Genomic DNA, 16518 nt, shown 5'->3' on the forward strand with positions numbered 1-16518 from the left:
CCCCGTATTCTTGTACAGGGAAATTGTGTTTTCAGGTCCATACGGCGTAACAGCCGTTTCAATACGGGCAACAACACAAAGCAATTGAGTCTTATTTGGTTTGTGTTTCTCCCTTGTAATGGGACTTTGTAGGATGAACGTTGATATTTTATAAGGGCACGGGGTGATTAGTGAGGTCTGAATTGGTATGTAAGAAGTAAGGCACTGATAAGGGGTTGACAGGTGTGAAGTCCCATCAAACCAACTGAGAGTCGTCGCTTTCGGCAGCACTGGTTCAAAACTGTCAAGCTCTAGACCGCTTGAAGCAGTGCTGTGGTGAGTTTTCCTGATGTCTCTTGCCGACCAGCCCAAATTGCTGACTGAACATCTGTGAAAAAGAGCTTCTTCATGGCTCATCGGATTCCGCCTGCAGTCTAAATAAAGATTGTGATTCCGTTGGCAAGAATTCTCCCTATGAGAAACGAGTCCTCGTTCCACGCAAAACGTCCTAATACACAGAAGAGTCGTTAGGTTCGTTATGGATGATATAGGTAACCAACCATATGTTCTGCGACTCGTGAATATTACGAGCGATTTAATCTATAACACAAAACAAATCATTATTATGTATTACGATACATATTAATGATTAACATAATCAGTATGGTGCATTTTATATATGCATTATATTTTTAAAAATCAGCGTAGAACTCGGACCCCTCTCTTAAAGATAAGGTATTTTGCCTATAAACATCTTGCAGTTCACCAGCACTGCTGATTCAAGGAAATGAGACTCTGCCAATGATGATAACAATAATTTCAACTCTCGTAGATCATGATCATGTTGATGTTCCTACTCGTAGAGAGAGAGGGGACGACTTTGATGAACCACAGATATGCGGAAAGGCCGCAGCCTGCGCCAACAATTAAACAAGTTTTGCGATCCTCTATATACACATGTGATGATACACCGTACATCGAAACCGGTGCCAGATATTTGCCTGTGTTGAATCCATGCGACTGGAATGATGCACTCCCAGAAGACCATGTGGCCGACGGGATGTATATATAGCACAACGTGCATTTGTTATGTTTCAAGGGACAGCTGAATGAAGGACACGTATTGCCTGCGTATGTGTGTTTATTAACATTGAGTCCTTGGGGTAGCTCGCGTTTTCATGCTGTGCGCGCGGAGCGCGAGGGTCCGGGCACCAAGAGCAGGATCTCGATTCATCAGCAGGTGTCGCTTCTCCCCGGCTGACATAGCCGCAGAGATGATGTTGGCCAATTCGAGCAGCGTTATTATTTTATTATTACTACTACTGCTGCCTCTCTCCTCGTGTGGCATTTCTCTCTCTCTCTCCCTGTGTATTTCTTTAAGCTCAGCCCACCACAGCTACTGAAATAAAGGCTCGCGACGGGGGGTGTCGAGAGGGAGGAGGCGGCTCGGGTCGGTCGCACACTCAGATCGCGCCCTGAAGCAGCAGTGTATTTTAATGCTGATGATTACGATGAGGAGGATGATGAGAGGAGGATGTTGGTGGCGGTGATGATGACTCTGACCGAAGCCGGCTGTGAGGGACGTCAGGCCGCCGACAGACACGGGCTCCAGCACACGGTGCCATGAGGAGGAGCGGCTGGGGAGATTCTGCTGTCTCGACTCGAGAGTGGATTCAACCGGTGGTGGTCTCGTGTCCAGTCTCCATCTAGAAGCCGACGGGATGCCTTGTTATGCGAGACTATTGTCGCAGCAGCAGCATTAGCATCTTTATCAGCAGCAGCAGCAGTGCCAATTATCGTAATCCGCAGCAGGACTAAACGGAGCGGATTGAGGAGGTTGTCTGTCATCTCTTAGTCTGTCACTTGGTCGCGCGCACACGGAGTGGACTGCTTGGTTTGGGAATGCATCCCCGTCCGATGCCCTCGCTCCTCTGCTCGGCGCCGGGAATTTTCTCATTTCTCATCTGCTTTGCAGCGGCCGCTGGTCGTGGTGGCGGCGGTGTTGGTGGTGGCAGCGTTGGCGGTGACCGCGGTGCCGCTAGTGGTGGTGGTGGTGTGGCTCTTGGTGCCGGTGGCGGCGGTGACCGTGGCGGAGGCGTTGTTGCTGGTGGTGCGCCCTCTGGCCTCGAAGCAAAAAGCGCCCTCGAGACCGCGGACAAGAGGGCCAACGGCACCGACGCCCCGCCGGTGGTCACCTTGGCCGTTCTCCTCCCGCTGCGCAACTCCTCCTACCCGTGGTCCTGGTCTAGAGTCGGGCCCGCGGTAGTCCTGGCCCTGGAGCGGGTCAACGCCGACCCGTCCCTGGGGCTGGGCCGCCACCGGCTCACGTACGTTCTGGCCAGCACCGAGGACAAAGATGGTTTCTGCTCGGACATGGAAGCTCAGCTGCAAGCGGTGGACATCAAACTCCAGCACGACCCGGCCGCTTTCCTCGGGCCGGGCTGCGTCTACAGCTCTGCGCCCGTGGCACGGTTCGCCACGCACTGGCGGAGGCCACTCGTTACGGCCGGGGCGCCGGCCCACGGCTTCAACAACAAGAGCGGGGAGTACGGAATGCTGACCCGAGTCGGGCCCTCGCACGTGAAATTGGGCCGCATGGCCGCGCGGGTCCACGCGCTGTTCGGCTGGAGGAGGAAAGCGATGCTTATCTACTCGGACACCAACAAGGACGACCGTCCGTTCTACTTCACGGTAGAGGGAGTCTTCATGGCGTTGCGAGCGCAGGACATCACTGTGGTGCACTACACGTGGGACGAGCAGATCATCACGAGCCGCGACGTGGCCAAAGCCGTGGAGAACATGCAGCGCACGGCCAGGGGTGAGCAGATGCGCACGAGGGTGATGGGAGGGAGCGGTGTGATGACGGCTGGTTGGCCTTGCAGCTCTAATGATGGACATCATCATCATCATGTCTCTATTGACATCATCATGTCTAGTTGTATATTGGAAACGAATTTCTTGAGAACTGATTGTTGTGTTTAGTTTATTGACCTTCCCCGGAATCTCCGATTAGCACGGTTGACTACGTACGGTGCGAAAGAAGTTCAACATACATACACATATAATGGTCATCGTCGTGGGCAGCAATAGGAACAGCAGCGTCATTATTTTTACGCTAATCAGCAGCGTTATTGTCATCGTCTTAGTTGTTATTCTCATCATAATGAGCAGCATCAAGAACTGCATCATCATCTGCGGTGTCATTGCAGTGGTCGTTGTCAAAGTCATGAGCAGCAGCATCATGAAAATGTGAAGCATCAGCAGCAGCAGCGTCATTGTAGTAATCGTAGTCGTAATCATCATTATCAGCAGCGGCACATGTCAAATAATCATCGTCATCATCATCACCAACATCTCCCACACCACCAACTCCATCGCGTCATCATTATACCATAGCTATAATCTTACCACCACAACGATACCATCACCATCATCGTCATCACCACCACCACCACGGCCGAACCCATCATCAGCATCTCACCACAACTTCAGATCGTCATTATCATCAGAAGCAACAAGATCATCATAATCTCTGCTTATGAATGCGCAATTTACAACACAGGCCTCAAGGCGCTATTTAAAAAAGAACACACGTTTGAAGTTGTACATTGAATGCATCAGATGCGATTTATAAGATAAATACACATTTCAAGAGTTTACAACCACTGCAAATAACCACTGTAATTCCGTAAAAAAAGACAGAACACGACATTAACATGAAATAAACAATTACATTATAGAAAATAGTTCAACACAGTTAAATTCGATATACCAGTGAAAACAACAATTCTATATTCATTCAAGACGATAAAATATTGTCACTGCTCAAATTCGAGGGGGGTGGGGGAACCTTCACAGAGTACCGTATGGGGGGGGGGGGTGTCTTATCAGATTTGTGTTCAAGGCAGGGTTCGAGTCAGGGCGACCTCCCCTTAGTTGCCATGCAATTCGTGCCGCGTTCATTCGGCGGTGGTGCCGATGTTGGGGGCACGGTCTTCTTAGTCTCCTTGCATGTGCGGGCGCCACGGTGGCGAGCTGTTAACCGCATTGCCCGGTATACAGGAGGGCGTGGGTTCGATCCCGACCCTGACGCCTGTTGTATATTTGGAGTTTGTGTGTCGCTCTCTCTCTCTCCTTCCATGGTCTTGTGGATTTTTCTCCGGGTCCTCCGGTTTTTCCCTCCACTCTTCGACTCAACATCCACGCGTTTAGAGTGTTTGGCTGCGCACTCTTTGGTTCTTTCGGTAAAATGACGTTGGTATAAAATAAATTTAATTTTTTTTTATACCTACGTGACTTTACCGGTCGGCTAGGTACGGTGCTAAAGAAGTTCAACATACATTTAAACTATTAAACCATTTTAATTTTACCAAATAAGGCCCACTGAGCTATACGGCTCTTTTTCAGAAGCGATCTGGCTATCAGAAATGAGAGCTCAACGAAGTGGCTTGTCACGTCGAAATGTATCGCAGCCAACTAATCTAGATCTGAAGTTTTCGTGACTGCAGGAATCCATACTCTTTGGTTCTTTCGGTAAAATCACGTAGTAGGTATAAAATAAATTACGTGACTTTACCGAAAGAACCAAAGAGTATGGATCCCTGCAATCACGAAAACTTTAGATCTAGATTATTTGGCTGCGATACATTTCGACGTGACAAGCCACTTCGTTGAGCTCTCATTTTTGATAGCCAGATCGCTTCTGAAAAAAAGCCGTATAGCTCAGTGGGCCTTATTTGGTAAAATTAAAATAGTATAGTAGTTTAAATGGATGTTGAACTTCTTTAGCACCGTACCTAGCCGACCGTTATAATTGGAGGTGGGGGGGGTGAATAAACGAAACACAAAGAAGCAGGTACTGTCGTAGTGGGGATTGGTGATTTTACCTCGCGGGTTGATTGTAGTGAGTTGATAAGCCATAGCACCTGGGTTCGACTTCTGGTCGTGGGTCACGGATTACCGTTATTATGATTGGTGATATGACGGGTGATTATTGGATAATGATTGTGGGTGTATCATGATAGCGGATGGTGATGTTGACGACGGAGAATATCCACGTACACGAGGGGACAACACAGATATATCTCAATGTACAGATGCGACGCAATGCATATGTATGCATGCGAAAGCATAGGTACTTTATACCCCCACTGCTCCTACAACACCTGGCAAGCCCTGGTAGTTTACCCACGCAAGTATTGTACTCAACAGGCTCGTCGCTGTGTAGCTTTGGGGATGCAACGAGACAGGGAGCATTCTGGGAGATCTGCAGACGAATACCTCGGGGCGAGGCACCGTGCGCGCATCTCAACATGCGTCGCCACATCCGAGCGTGGCGAGAGAGGGATGTTGTGCACCCATGGGTGGTGCTCGCACGTGTGGGGAGCGGTGGTGCAGCGGCTACCGCGCTGCGCTACGAACCCGGCCAACCGAGTTCCATTCACGCTCGCGGCACACACCAGTGACGATTATATCTGGACCCGTTCTGGGCCTCGTCGAGGTCGACTTAGCCTCACTTGACTACTTGGTGCGGTGTGTAAGCGTCGCGAACTGGGGAGACAAAGGCGGCCGGGCACGATGTTGGACACCCACCACCAGCTCGTGTGCCGTGCCGGCCTTTAAAGGTGCTCGCTGACAACACTTGCCCCCCAGAGAGTACGTTAAGGTTATACAGGAGGTCTTTGTGTGTGCCCTTCACGTTTGACTCGGATATCTCGTCGTTTAAATCAGCCTCACTCGCGTCACGCTGTCTCACGCGTGGCTATTGTTTAGCGGTCATCGGGCACGTCAGTGATCATTAAAACGCGTATCGTGATGGGTAAACGAGGACTGAAACACGTTACTGGAATAAATGACACTTACGACACGGAGGAGCAAAATTATTAGTTTTTTTCCCCCCGCATCTCTGTGCTCTCCCGCGGGTCATGCTCCTCGCCGTCACCAACCCGCACTGGCCAGGTGCGGTGAAGTATGGCTCAACAAAGCCCTGTGACCGACATAGCGCGGGCAGGCTGTCATCCAGCACTGTGGATCGACAGAAAGGGCCTCATGTGTACACGCGTGCACGTGGGTGAATGGAAACTGTAATTGTAACATGTTTAAACAGGCACCAAGTAGCCAGAAAAAAAACTGCACTATTGAAGTTGAAATCCAGTAGATTTAAATGAATATATGTCAGTTATATATATATTTATATACCGTATTATGAGGTGCTTCCTAACCCCCCGTATTTCCCGCACCTTCGATTAGCACGGTTGGCTAAGTACGGTGCGAAAGAAGTTCAACATGCATATGTAACGCAAATGTTGCAGTGGTACGTATTATCTAATCCGGCAGCTGTGTGTTAGGGCTGAACGATTTGGGTAAAATATCTAATTGCGATTTTTCTGACAGATATTGCGATTGCGTTTTGATTTGCGATTACATTTTTTAAAGTAAAGCTTCAGTTCAATATTCACTGTGTAATAGATTTAAAACATGTGATGGAGCATTAATTACCACGTGATACCATCAACATATGAACTGCTCCATATATTCTAATGCAAGGATGAAAACTTCAAAGATATAAATTGCTTCCAACATGTATTTATTAAAATGTGTTAAATGAAATAGAACAATCAAACATAGAACAATTAAGTTAAATAAAGAAAGTTCTAATAATAATAATAAAAGAAAACAATTCCAATAAGAAAGTAATAGGACTATTTCAATCGCAAAAATTTGCAGCCTTTGTGATTTGCTAATCGCGCTGTTTCAATTTGCGATTTCGATTTGAAATCGATTAATCCTTCAGCCCTACTGTGTGCGTGCGTAACTATATTGGCACCAAGCGCACTTTTTTTAGGAGGGGGTGTGTCTTACTTTCCGGAAAGTCTTATAATCTGAAAACCACGGTATTACGATGGTGGGATTTTTTTGTTTGTTTTTGTTCTAACAGGAGGGCCCAGCGACTGCTGCTGAAAGTCCACTCAGTGGCTCGCGGGCATTTGGCGCCGTTAGTCGCGCGATTCGTCAGCGATGATCGCTCGCGCGGGGCCCAATTTAGAGGACCACGGCGCGCCCGGTGGCCCGTTTCTAAAAGTCCCCGCCGTAATTGGCCGCGGCCAATAATTTGAGGGATAAACCAGCTTCGCGTGAAACGTGTAAATCCGCCGGATTACACCGACCCCGCAGAGACATCGTCATCTTCCCCTCCGCCTACCCCCCCCCCCCCCAACAGTACCCCCCACCCACCGCCTCTCACTCCCTGCTGGGCTCCCGAGGTCTCTCGCCGTGAAATGAAAAATCAGATAATAATCCGAGGATTGTTTTCTTGGTTTTTATTTTGTTCAACGGAGGAGCTGCGGCGCAGTGATTAGCGCGCCGCAGCAATGCACCCTACGATGCGGTGGAGAATATAAATATCACAAATAGATAACAGACAATGTGTCTTCTTCGAATATACAGTGAGGGAAAAAGTATTTGATCCCCTGCTGATTTTGAACGTTTGCCCACTGACAAAGAAATGATCAGTCTATAATTTTAATGGTAGGTTTATTTGAACAGTGAGAGACAGAATAACAACAGCAAAATCCAGAAAAACGCATGTAAAAATTTTTATAAATTGATTTGCATTTTAATGAGGGAAATAAGTATTTGACCCCCTCTCAATCAGAAAGATTTCTGGCTCCCAGGTGTCTTTTATACAGGTAACGAGCTGAGATTAGGAGCACACTCTTAAAGGGAGTGCTCCTAATCTCAGCTTGTTAGCTGTATAAAAGACACCTGTCCACAGAAGCAATCAATCAATCAGATTCCAAACTCTCCACCATGGCCAAGACCAAAGAGCACTCCAAGGGTGTCAGGGACAAGATTCTAGACCTACACAAGGCTGGAATGGGCTACAAGACCATTGCCAAGCAGCCTGGTGAGAAGGTGACAACAGTTGGTGCGATTATTCGCAAATGGAAGAAACACAAAAGAACTGTCAATCTCCCTCGGCCTGGGGCTCCATGCAAGATCTCACCTCGTGGAGTTGCAATGATCATGAGAACGGTGAGGAATCAGCCCAGAACTACACGGGAGGATCTTGTCAATGATCTCAAGGCAGCTGGGACCATAGTCACCAAGAAAACAATTGGTAACACACTACGCCGTGAAGGACTGAAATCCTGCAGCGCCCGCAAGGTCCCCCTGCTCAAGAAAGCACATATACATGCCCTTCTGAAGTTTGCCAATGAACATCTGAATGATTCAGAGGAAAACTGGGTGAAAGTGTTGTGGTCAGATGAGACCAAAATGGAGCTATTTGGCATCAACTCATCTCGCCTTGTTTGGAGGGGGAGGAATGCTGCCTATGACCCCAAGAACACCATCCCCACCGTCAAACATGGAGGTGGGAACATTATGCTTTGGGGGTGTTTTTCTGCTAAGGGGACAGGACAACTTCACCGCATCAATTGGACGATGGACGGGGCCATGTACCGTCAAATCTTGGGTGAGAACTTCCGTCTCTCAGCCAGGGCATTGAAAATGGGTCGTAGATTGGTATTCCAGCATGACAATGACCCAAAACACACGGCCAAGGCAACAAAGGAGTGGCTCAAGAAGAAGCACATTAAGATCCTGGAGTGGCCTAGCCAGTCTCCAGACCTTAATCCCATAGACAATCTGTGGAGGGAGCTGAAGGTTCGAGTTGCCAAACGTCAGCCTCGAAACCTTAATGACTTGGAGAAGATCTGCAAAGAGGAGTGGGACAAAATCTCTCCTGAGATGTGTGCAAACCTGGTGGCCAACTGCAAGAAACGTCTGATCTCTGTGATTGCTAACAAGGGTTTTGCCACCAAGTACGAAGTCATGTTTTGCAGAGGGGTCAAATACTTATTTCTCTCATTAAAATGCAAATCAATTTATAACATTTTTGACATGCGTTTTTCTGGATATGTTGTTGTTATTCTCTCTCTCACTGTTCAAATAAACCTACCATTAAAATTATAGACTGATCATTTCTTTGTCAGTGGGCAAACGTACAAAATCAGCAGGGGATCAAATACTTTTTTCCCTCACTGTATGTCCCTTCACATCAACTAATACAATGAGTATTTTCACAACCCATAGGCTCCACGGCCTTGAGAGACTGAATCTCTTGATTAATGCTGCAGAAAATATCGGCTGCCAGTTAATTGTAATCTTCACTACAACGCCAGTGGTTATTTTGAGTTATTATAGATTTTTTGCGACTCCAAATTTTTAAGAGAAGGTCCTTTGCCTTGAGTAGTTGGCAGTTCACCAGTTGATTGAAGCAAGCCTAGCTCTGCTGATGAGACACTGCATGCCGAAAACAGTGCAAATGTTGTACTGTACTGAATCAATACAACTGAAATTATCCACTCCCACAAGAGCATGGGGCGGATGGGTTGTGTGGAAAGAAAGCTGCTGGATATATTTTTGTTTGTGGAGAGACGGATATATGAAGAAGACATCATTGTCTACTTAACAATATATTGATGAACTCGCCGGCCCCAAATTCGATTCCCGGCCACAGCAGACATCAGTGGTGAGCGATATAAGGAACCGGTCACTCCTGGGTTACCCCCTTCCCCTGCCATAGGAACATGGAATATCTGCCATTGATTAAGGGCCTCCCACTACCGAGATGTCTCAGCAAGGGAGACGACTATGAAAAATAGGAATAGGCTTTCCCCTTTCTGGCAGTAAAACAGTAGGTGTTAAGATGTTCAAACCCCAAAGGAATCAAGGCTGCATTAACCACACGTACTTGTGGTGAACATGCAAACAAACATGGCTCTGACAATATATGATGTAGGCCAATCAGTTTTAAAGGGCATGTTTGTTTGCATGTTCACCACAAGTACGAGTGGTCAATGCAGACTTGATTCCTTGCAAAAGGTATATATTTGGTATTTGAACATTTTAACACGTGTTTTATCGCCAGAACGGGTAAAACCTATTTTTATTGTTCATACTGGCAAAAAGGGTCCCATGATACAAGGGAGACAAGTTGGTGGCATACACGGAGTGTGCAGCCCTGTGTCAATCCACCGCTGGATGAGGGCCCCATCCTCCCCATGCTGTAACGGGCCATTTGACCTTCACCACGCTGGTTAGCGCGGGTTGGTGAAGGCGGTCAGAGTAAAAGCATAGTCCAACAAAGGAGGTATCTACACTTCTCCCTGTTGACAACGTAACCTGCTTTATGCGTGAAGGTTACCCCACCCAAGAACACTCTCCCCAATCTCAACCCTGCTCCGGCATTCGAGTTGTGGCGAAATCCCAGACATTCTCGGAGTTATGATAGTAGGCAGCCGAGGCACGATTGAGACAAATTGATCTGGTTTCGTTGCCACGCCGCTAAAGGGCATCTTGGTTTCAGGGGAGATCACGTGTCCATGCAGTTCGCTCTATACCAGCTGCGTTCAATTAACAAGGCGCAATAATGTGTTTTTCCTGGCTTATTCATTATGTGTCTATTAAGTTCTCCTGCTGCTGCTGCTGCAACAGAGTTCTCGGGTTTTTTTTAGAATCGGGCATGGGACGTTTTGTCCGACATCATGCAGCCATGCCATCTGTGTGTATTGTATTTGGTCAAGAACGCCTTGCCATGCACACACAACCATTGATCCGACCAATCATCGCAATCGCTTCCTTCTGCCAGATTTCACAGCTGCCACACAGCCCCCCGCCCCCGCCCCAAGGTTGGCTCTTAAAATATTCAACCTCATAGCTTTAAGTGTTCTTCTTACCCATTATCGTCATCATCATTATTGTCATCATCTATTGATCTCTATTATGTTTATCCATCGATCATCACCATTCATTGATCATCATAAACTATCAATCAGAATCTTTGTTTAGACTGGAAGAATCCACGATCATGTCACCCACCCATTGACCATCATCAAATATCAATCTATCACACAGGAATCATTCATCGATCATCATTTGCATCATCTGGTGGTTGAGACCCATAACAGAATAGCAGCCATTGGAAAGAACACATCTGAGAGAGAGAGAGAGGACGACAAACCAGGGAGGTGGAGCAATGAGATCACTTTCAGGAACGAGAGACTGATTGTGGCATCGCAGGTCCACGAGAGATGGTGCGGTTGAGCCGTCATCCGGGCAGTGGCTAGAGCATGGCTGTGTTTCTTCCCAGTCATATACGTGTGCAGTTCTCCGGACGCGTTCCGCCGTCTGCTGCTGGCCGCCAAGCGCGCTGGACTTCGCCTGCAGGAGTTCGCCTTCCTCTACCTGGACCTGTTCGGTGAGGGCCTGGAAGGAGGGCGGCCTGGGTATGACAAGGAAGGAGGCTCCGGCAGCCTCAGCAGGGCTCCTTGGCATCGGGGAGACGAGGACGACGAGGACGCGAAGAGCGCGTTCGCGGTGAGTGCGCGGTGGCTGGTGCGCTTGAGCCGCGAACCTTGCACGCCGAGTTCGATGTCTGGCCGTGGCTTAGATCAGTGCTGGTTTACCCGAACTGGACGTGGTCTTGGTCGTGGTCCTGGTTGTGGGCCTCGGCGAGATCGACGCAGCCAAAACTGAGTGTGTAGAGAGGGATATCAGAGCTGGGGCGGCAGAGACGGCCCGGGTGTGGTGCTGGCCACACTTCTACCCACGTATGCGTGGTGCTGCTGTCTTTTGTAGGTGCTCACTAATAGCACTTAAACAGTTTGTTGAAGACTATACGGGGGATCTTTGTCTCTGTCCCATTAGTAATTTGTCCCATTAGTCGAGGATATAATGAATGGGAAAATTAGAAAGGGGCAGGAAAGGGAAGATAGAAGAGAAAGAATGGGAAATAAGATGAAAAATAATGGAATTGGAGAAACGGGACCAAAGGGTTCAGCAGAAATGAGGACTGGGAGGAAGAGGCTACGTAATGGCCTCGACGCTGCTACACGGAGCAGCGTCTGTTTCCACAGTGGGCGGCGGTGGGCTGGGAGGAGGGGTTGAGAGTGGGAGTGGTCATGCATAAGTCACGTGATTTACGGGAGACTTCAGCTGATTTAGATGTATATGGATGTGCTTTGCATTCCTCTTTCGACAGAGCGTTCTGATCATCACATATCTGCAGCCCAACAACAGCCAATATGAGCAGTTCATCTCCGATGTGCAGAGGAAGGCCCGGGAAGCATTCAATACGACGATGACCCCATCACTGGTGAGATTCTTCGTACCTTTGCTTGTAACTCATTGAGGTCTTCCGTGCAAAACAGACTTGCATCCCACTGGGTTCTCACCTGGTTACACATCGAGTTCAGGCTTAAACTACTTCTACTGATATACAAAAAAGGAACATCTGTATGAGAGAACAAATGCAAATCAAAGGCATCACGTTGCTCAGAAATTTAAGTTAACAGACCGCATAGTGACTCGAAGGGATGATGGCCGATGGACAAGAATGTTGAATATTTTTTCGTCACATCTCCCTTGAAAAACTTTGCAAAGAGGTGGAGTGCGAAGGTAATAATAAAAATAATGATTTATGATGGTCTATGGATGGATGATGATGATGGGAAGATGGGTTAATCATGATGATAATGATGTAAGAATATAGATGAATGATCCATAATAGAGGTTTTTTTTTGGGGTTAGATCGGTTAAATACAAATATGTCTTTAAACCCGCCACCACCTGACATGGCCAACTAGTGAGGTTTGTCACGTAAACAAAACATAGCAATTCGTTATTAGTACAGCACACCGGTGTGTTGGAGAGTAAACTCACAACATTTACAATTCGAGTACTTTGACTTTTCACTGGTAATTACAACCAGCATCATCAGGTGACAGCCAGAGTTGTGTAGAAAACCTCCTGTTTCGGTGTTAAATCGAGGGATACATGTGATGTCGTCAATTGTGAGCCAATCAGGTGGAAAGACCGGGGGGGTGGGGGGGGTTAATGTATTCATATAACTTACAATGCATATCTATGATTGGTTGATAAATGATGTTGATGGAAGGATGTATTATGATAATGACGATGAACGGAAATGAATGGAGAGGTAGAGAGGAGAGGAGGGGGTGGGGGAGTCCGGATGAATGATCACGAGTGATGACGACGGTGATGATTTCACGTCGCGGTAGACGGATTTGGGAAATTAAAGAGGAGAGAGTGCCGAATTGGGAGGAAGGCGAGCACTTTATGACAGAAGCCCTCATCCGGAGTGGCATTAAATATTAAGAGGGCATCTCCAGGCGCCAAAGTGCCCCATCATCATTCGCTCCCCCGGACAATTACGCAAGTGTTGATATTCCTATTGTCGCATTGATTGAGGATGCCTTTAGGATTGAACACAAAGACACAATTACACACAACAATAACAGACTTTTGGGGCAGGTGCTGTTAGCAAGCACCTATGAAGATCAGTGCAGATACGCACGCACACGCACCAATAAACAAGAAAATGTAGCCTTAGACTCATCACTCAACGGCTGCCAAAGAATAAACAGTGATGGTTCACAAACAGGATTTCTATAGGGCATATTTTATGGATCTTTCAGGGTCGCAGATGCGTGGGTCGTTTCAGCGCCGTGCTTGGCCTTGTTTTTACAGTAATAGCTCATTACATCCGACATTACCGGAAAACGACACCCCACCCACACACACAAATGCTGACACCCACAAAGAGATCACCCGCATAGCCACGTAGACTGTTGGGGCGAGCATCTATCAGCGAGCATCTATGAAGACTGGCACGGTGCATAATGGGGTGATGTGGCCAGCACCACGCCCGACATATTTAGTTTTTCTCTCTTCAGTATTGATGTTTACACACTGCACCAGGTGGCTATTTAAGGCTGAGTAGACCCAAGGGCGGCCCAGGATACAGCCGTAGCATTGTTGTGATGTCGCTGGAATGCTGCATTAAAATGTACGGCAATGACGCCGTGTAACAGCCGTACAAAATGTAACATTAAACCATGTTTCTGTTTTGACATAAAGCTTTCGTCACTGCAGGAATTCATGTTATTTGGGTCTTTCGGTAAAGTCACGTAGATAGGTTCAAAGAAAATAACAAAAACTACGATGTTTCGATCATAACGATTTCAACGCAAACGGTCATCATCAAGCTTGCGTTGCGATCGAAACGTCGTAGTTTTTTCGTTATTTTCTTTGAACCTATCTACGTGACTTTACCGAAAGACCCAAAGAAGATGTTTCTGTTGTTATTTCTGCTTAAAACGCTTGTGGAAGAGGCCCTTAATGAATCGAGGAAAGCCTCACTGAGTCTCGAGACTCTTTTTCAAGAGGGTCATGCATTGGGATGTTTGGCCAATTAGGACAATGAGTAGTGTGTGGGGGGCCACCGGAGTTCCTGGAGAAATTCCACTTATACCACAAGGTCCAAGTTACGCATGGATATATTCAATAATTAAATGCCGTATTGCAGTCTGACCACCTAGCAGCTGACGCCCTACAATGCCTGGTAATCCCAGGCAATCTCCCATTAATGTACAAACCAGGCTCAAGCTTGGCTTGATTTTCCAAGTTCTGACGAGATTGAGAGTATTCAGGGTGCACTTGGTCGTAAGCAATTAGATAATCTGTTTGCTGCTTTGGTTGACCAATTTTGTTTAAAATTGGGCATACAAAGTGACGGTGATTGATTTTGTGTTTGGCAAACGCTTGGCTTTCTCCCGCACTCTCCTCCAACCGTTGTCCAGTCGCCCGTTTGACGAGCGCTGAGAGGGACGAGCTCTCGATAGCGTACGCCATTTCCCCCTAATGAGCTGCTTCAAAAGCATTTGAACAGCCTCTCGTGTGTCCACTTTCGTGGGGGGACAGGATTAGGCGAGACGCGCGAACGCGTGTCTCAGAGTTCGTGACGGCATTATAATAGTGAAGGGGAAAACAATAAGCGTCCACCACCACCACCACAACAATTCTCCCTGCAGAATGACTCTCAATTCGCTATTGAATGATTCATCTTCAAGTCTCATTTACCGTACATTGATTTTCAGAAATCCGTCAAGAAATGTTCGGAATGCTTTCAATGATGACGCTAGCCTGAATGGGCAGCCTTCTTGTTCACGATCGGGTCAGTGTGTGTGGCTTTAGGGGAAGGAGTAGAGCTGAGATTATTAGCGTCTCGCTAATAAGTGGCTAGGGTTATGGGGAGAGTGCGAGTAGAGGTGTGGTTAGCTAGAGGTTAGCGATGTAGTCATGGTTAGCGTCCGACTCGTGTGCTTATTGTAAGGACTAGAGTTGGGATTTTGTTGGCTAGTAAGGCTTCATTGGCTATTGTGGTTATGGCCAGAATAATATTTAGGATTTCATTGGCTTATATGGTTTGGATCCATATCAAGGTCTGATTGGCCAGTATGGTTAGAGGTATAAATAGTATTGGTCAGTGTGTAAGTGGCTCATGTGAATAAGACCAGGTTTTTGTAGCTGGGGATAAGGCTAGGATTTGGTTCGCTGGTATGGTTGGTGAGAGTGTCTGGTTAGTTTCTGGTCAGGGTTAGTGTTTGGTTAGTGTCTGGTTACAGCTAGTTGTAGGGTTGCATTGCAACCCTATACCAAGCGTGGACTTTTACACTTTGATCTTGCTCCTCACTTTCTACATTCATGACCCAGCTGGCCTCAGCTGGCTTCAGTCGGCCTCAACTGGCCTCAGCTAGCCTCGCCTGACCTCAGCCGGGCCACAAACGCGATAATCGAACGTCTCCTGTGCGTCCTCCCACACTCCCTTCACAATGGACCCCCATCCCGACGGGACCCCTCGACCCGTCGCGCGCACGCATCGTGCCGCCAGCACACGCTGATCGCGGCGGCGTTCTACGAGGGCGTGGTGCTGTACGCGCGTGCCCTGGGCGAGGCGCTGAGCGAGACGGCGCCCGGCGAGGAGTGGCGCAACCTCACCCGCCGCATGTGGAACCGCACTTTCCCCGGTGAGTCCCAACGGTGCAAAACTCTCATCGCTCTTCTCATCCTCCTCGACGAGTACTGATCGACCACTCCATCACCCCCACCCTCCCGGCACCCCCCACCCCCCTGGCAGATTTGGGGGGGGGGGGGGGGAATCATCGCGATTCATTTTAACGGCGAGGACGCCCTTGACTTTGGCGAGCGGCAGCAGCTTGTTGTGGGGAGTCAGCAGTGGACGTGGAATTTCCCGCCGACCTCCATGTCGGTCGTTGTCTTTTCTTTGCCATGTGCAGGAGTCACCGGCACGGTGGCAATCGACGACAATGGGGACCGTGAGGTGGACTACTGCGTTTGGGCCATGAACGGCGCGGACGGGGCCTTCCGGGTGAGAGCGGTGGTACAGCACGCGTTGGCAACGATGAAGCCGCCGTGGAGTTGGCGTTGGTGGATTGGGCAGAGATAGCCCCCCCCCCACCCCCCAAAAACCTGCAGGTGGCCACCGAATAGCCAGCGGCCAGCAACTGCTTCAGATTTGATTTGTAAAATATTCAGTACGTCGGTTAGACTGTGGTTGGAGCGAGGGGTAGTGGTTGAGGATTGACTCAGTTCATCGTACGTTGGGGCTAATAAAATCGGGAAGCGTTTCAGGGAAGTCTAAGAGAAATTTGC

General features: G+C 48.1%; 1 protein-coding gene across 1 annotated transcript in view; it reads left to right on the forward strand.

Annotated features, from left to right (window-relative positions):
- The first annotated feature begins 1100 nt into the window (after positions 1 to 1100).
- LOC116942041 (atrial natriuretic peptide receptor 1-like) overlaps positions 1101 to 16518 on the forward strand; it is a 55585-nt gene continuing 40167 nt past the window's right edge. Inside the window, exons 1-5 of the mRNA XM_032953579.2 lie at positions 1101 to 2797; positions 11135 to 11361; positions 12026 to 12139; positions 15737 to 15872; positions 16143 to 16234. Of these exons, the coding sequence (XP_032809470.2) occupies positions 1882 to 2797; positions 11135 to 11361; positions 12026 to 12139; positions 15737 to 15872; positions 16143 to 16234 (1485 nt within the window). The 5' untranslated portion in view covers positions 1101 to 1881. The remainder of the gene's footprint in view (positions 2798 to 11134; positions 11362 to 12025; positions 12140 to 15736; positions 15873 to 16142; positions 16235 to 16518) is intronic.

The sequence above is a fragment of the Petromyzon marinus genome, chromosome 13 (assembly GCF_048934315.1).
Source record: "Petromyzon marinus isolate PM22_M1 ecotype Great Lakes invasive population chromosome 13, UKy_Petmar_22M1.pri1.0, whole genome shotgun sequence".
In the NCBI taxonomy this organism is placed as follows: Eukaryota; Metazoa; Chordata; class Hyperoartia; order Petromyzontiformes; family Petromyzontidae; genus Petromyzon; species Petromyzon marinus.